The sequence below is a fragment of the Penaeus japonicus genome, unplaced genomic scaffold (assembly GCF_977035675.1).
Source record: "Penaeus japonicus unplaced genomic scaffold, GWHDUDI00000001_assembly GWHDUDI00000031, whole genome shotgun sequence".
Taxonomy (NCBI): domain Eukaryota; kingdom Metazoa; phylum Arthropoda; class Malacostraca; order Decapoda; family Penaeidae; genus Penaeus; species Penaeus japonicus.
Genome location: NW_028234433.1, coordinates 13213438 through 13215937, shown reverse-complemented (window position 1 = coordinate 13215937; position 2500 = coordinate 13213438). Strand labels below are relative to the sequence as shown.

Sequence of the window (2500 nt, the reverse complement as noted above, 5' to 3'; positions counted from 1 at the left end):
TTGCGGGTCATTTTCTAGTGCCTTCATTTTCACTAGTCTTTTGGCTCTGTATCATCAAGTGCAGCGAGATGAGATGGTGGGCAAGACATCCGGGTGAGAGGTGAAGAGCGGACTCGTGTATTGTGGAGTATAGTGCATCCTTTGCTATCAAATATAGGAGTGATAAAGGCTAGCTTTCTTGTTGCATTCTTAGCTAATTCCTTAACATGACTTGTGAAGATAAGATGATTATCTATCTGGACGACAAGAATATTTTTTTTAAATATTGATGGCTTATTCCTTTACTTTTAGGATGACTACACGAATATTTTCAGGTACCTGGCGTCTAGAAATAGCCATTGCTTGGGTTTTTGTCTGATGCCAATATGCCAATATGACTTGCTATTTACCGCCCCATGTGATAACAAGGTCGAGTGTTTTGGTTATATGTTTAACTACGTTTGTATGATTATGAGCATCGCAGCTGAATGTGAGGGAGCAGTCATGAGCATAAGCATAAGCTTCAGTGATGAGTTGTAAGACATCATTAGAATATACGTTCCACATAAGTGTGCCGACGACACTTGCTGGAAGCATGGCCTTTAACTTTTGCACGTAGTGTTCTATCCTTGGGGCAGTTCTCATTCAACATCAGTATGCTACCATCTCTGCCGAAACTCTCCAACTTTGTCACAGCCCCCCCTTATGCCACACTTTATCGAAAGCACCTGTACTTGGAAAGTGTAATAACAAAGGACTGGTCCCAGATTGTTGTGAAGCGTAGAAGAAGGTCTGATGCTGATCTCTGAAACCGAATTGTCTTGTGCTCAGTAGATGGTCTCTCTCTCTCTCTCTCTCTCTCTCTCTCTCTCTCTCTCTCTCTCTCTCTCTCTCTCTCTCTCTCTCTCTCTCTCTCTCTCTCTCTCTCTCTCTCTCTCTCTCTCTCTCTCTCTCTTTCTCTCTCTCAGCTACGCTGTCTATCTATCTAGTCACTCACTCACTATGCTGTATGCCCCCCCCCCCCGCCAGAGCTACTCAACTATTATCAACAAAGGTCCAGTTTGACAAGTTCCATTGCATGCAGAAGTCCGGATAGATATTTTACCTGCAAACATGAAAGTAAAAATCATATGATTTTTATTCATTTCATTATCCAATCTATCACTTATTTATACGTATAAAGATGACCAATGGAAAACCTTTATGTTTATTTATTATAATTGATCTACCTGGAGCCTGGGGTCCAGCCACAACATTCACAAGGTCCGGATTCAGACGCGGGTCGCCAGTTGAGTAGCCCGGGTGTAGGCGTACATTTCTTCAGCGAATATCTTGCCTGTATTTACTGTGTTGCTTGTCACATGTTCGACGTCCTTTTGCCTCGAGATTTCGTCCTAACCTTGATTCGGTCAAAATGTTATGTCATCACAATTAAAGAGGTGGGGGCAAGCGGAACCGCTCTCATAATCGTGATAGGATCTCAGATCGTGTTAATTTTACAGCTTCCAGTATTGGTTAATCTGCGGTCATCTCTTTGATTGAATATCAGTTATTTATCTTTTGAACGAACTTTGCCATGCGTCTATAGGATATGGTTGTAATCCGGTTTAGTTTAGTTTTTTTTTTTTTAATAAAATCATCTACATTTACACATTTATATTTAATAACCAACGGCTGAATATGCCGTCTTTTACGAGTGAAAATCTCTCAATACAATGCAGTGCAAAATATCAGAATCGTATATCAAATTACTAACTGTAGCAAGAATCTGGAGAAGTCACTAGTGCTCGGAATCTCGTTAAACACGTATTCACTCGCCCCAGACACCGTCCTCATCCCAAAACACCCTCCTTCCCTCCTCCAGGTGCCGTATGAGGAGCAGGACCCGGCGACATGGACGGATTGGTACCTGGGGCAGCCCTACAGCACGGGCTTCGCCAAGTTCATCATCACGACCCAGAGTTACTCGATGTGGATTCTCCGTGCCCTCAGCCCCTTCCTCTTCCTCTACGGGGACTGGCTTACTAGTGAGTTCACTTGCCCTTGAATGGAGTGAAAAAAGAAAGTGCAAAGTGGTGTGCTCCGGCAAGCGTATCTGTTGGGCGCTTGGAAGTCAGATGAAGCAAGAGGTCGCCACCCACAAGCAGGACCAACGGTGAACTCGAAAATGGGGAGGGTGCCGCGAGGATGCGCGGAAGCCGGCTGGTGGAACGCGCGAACGACGCGAAGGATCAGATCCTTCCTCCTTTCCTTTCCCCTTCTCTTCTCCCTCCTTCTCTCTTTTTCGCCTCGGTTGGTTGAGTCTTCGTTGCTTCGAAGTCAGGTTTCGTGGTGTTTGGTACAGCTGATAAGTGAGCTCTAAGAATTTGCTGTATCGAGTATATATAAAAAATATATATAAAATTTCGTTTAATGGATAAAAAGAAACGTTCAGGAAAATCAGAGACCCTATACACTAACAGATTACATACTCATTGCTGTTTGAATATGAGATACAATTCACATAGTAAATAGTTATAAT

At 43.3% G+C, this 2500-nt stretch overlaps 1 protein-coding gene across 1 annotated transcript in view; it reads left to right on the top strand.

Annotated features, from left to right (window-relative positions):
- Positions 1-2500, top strand: part of LOC122263194 (platelet-activating factor acetylhydrolase) — an 11119-nt gene that overhangs the window by 2480 nt on the left and 6139 nt on the right. The window contains exon 3 of the mRNA XM_086555421.1: positions 1844-2006. Within this exon, the coding sequence (XP_086411547.1) occupies positions 1844-2006 (163 nt within the window). The remainder of the gene's footprint in view (positions 1-1843; positions 2007-2500) is intronic.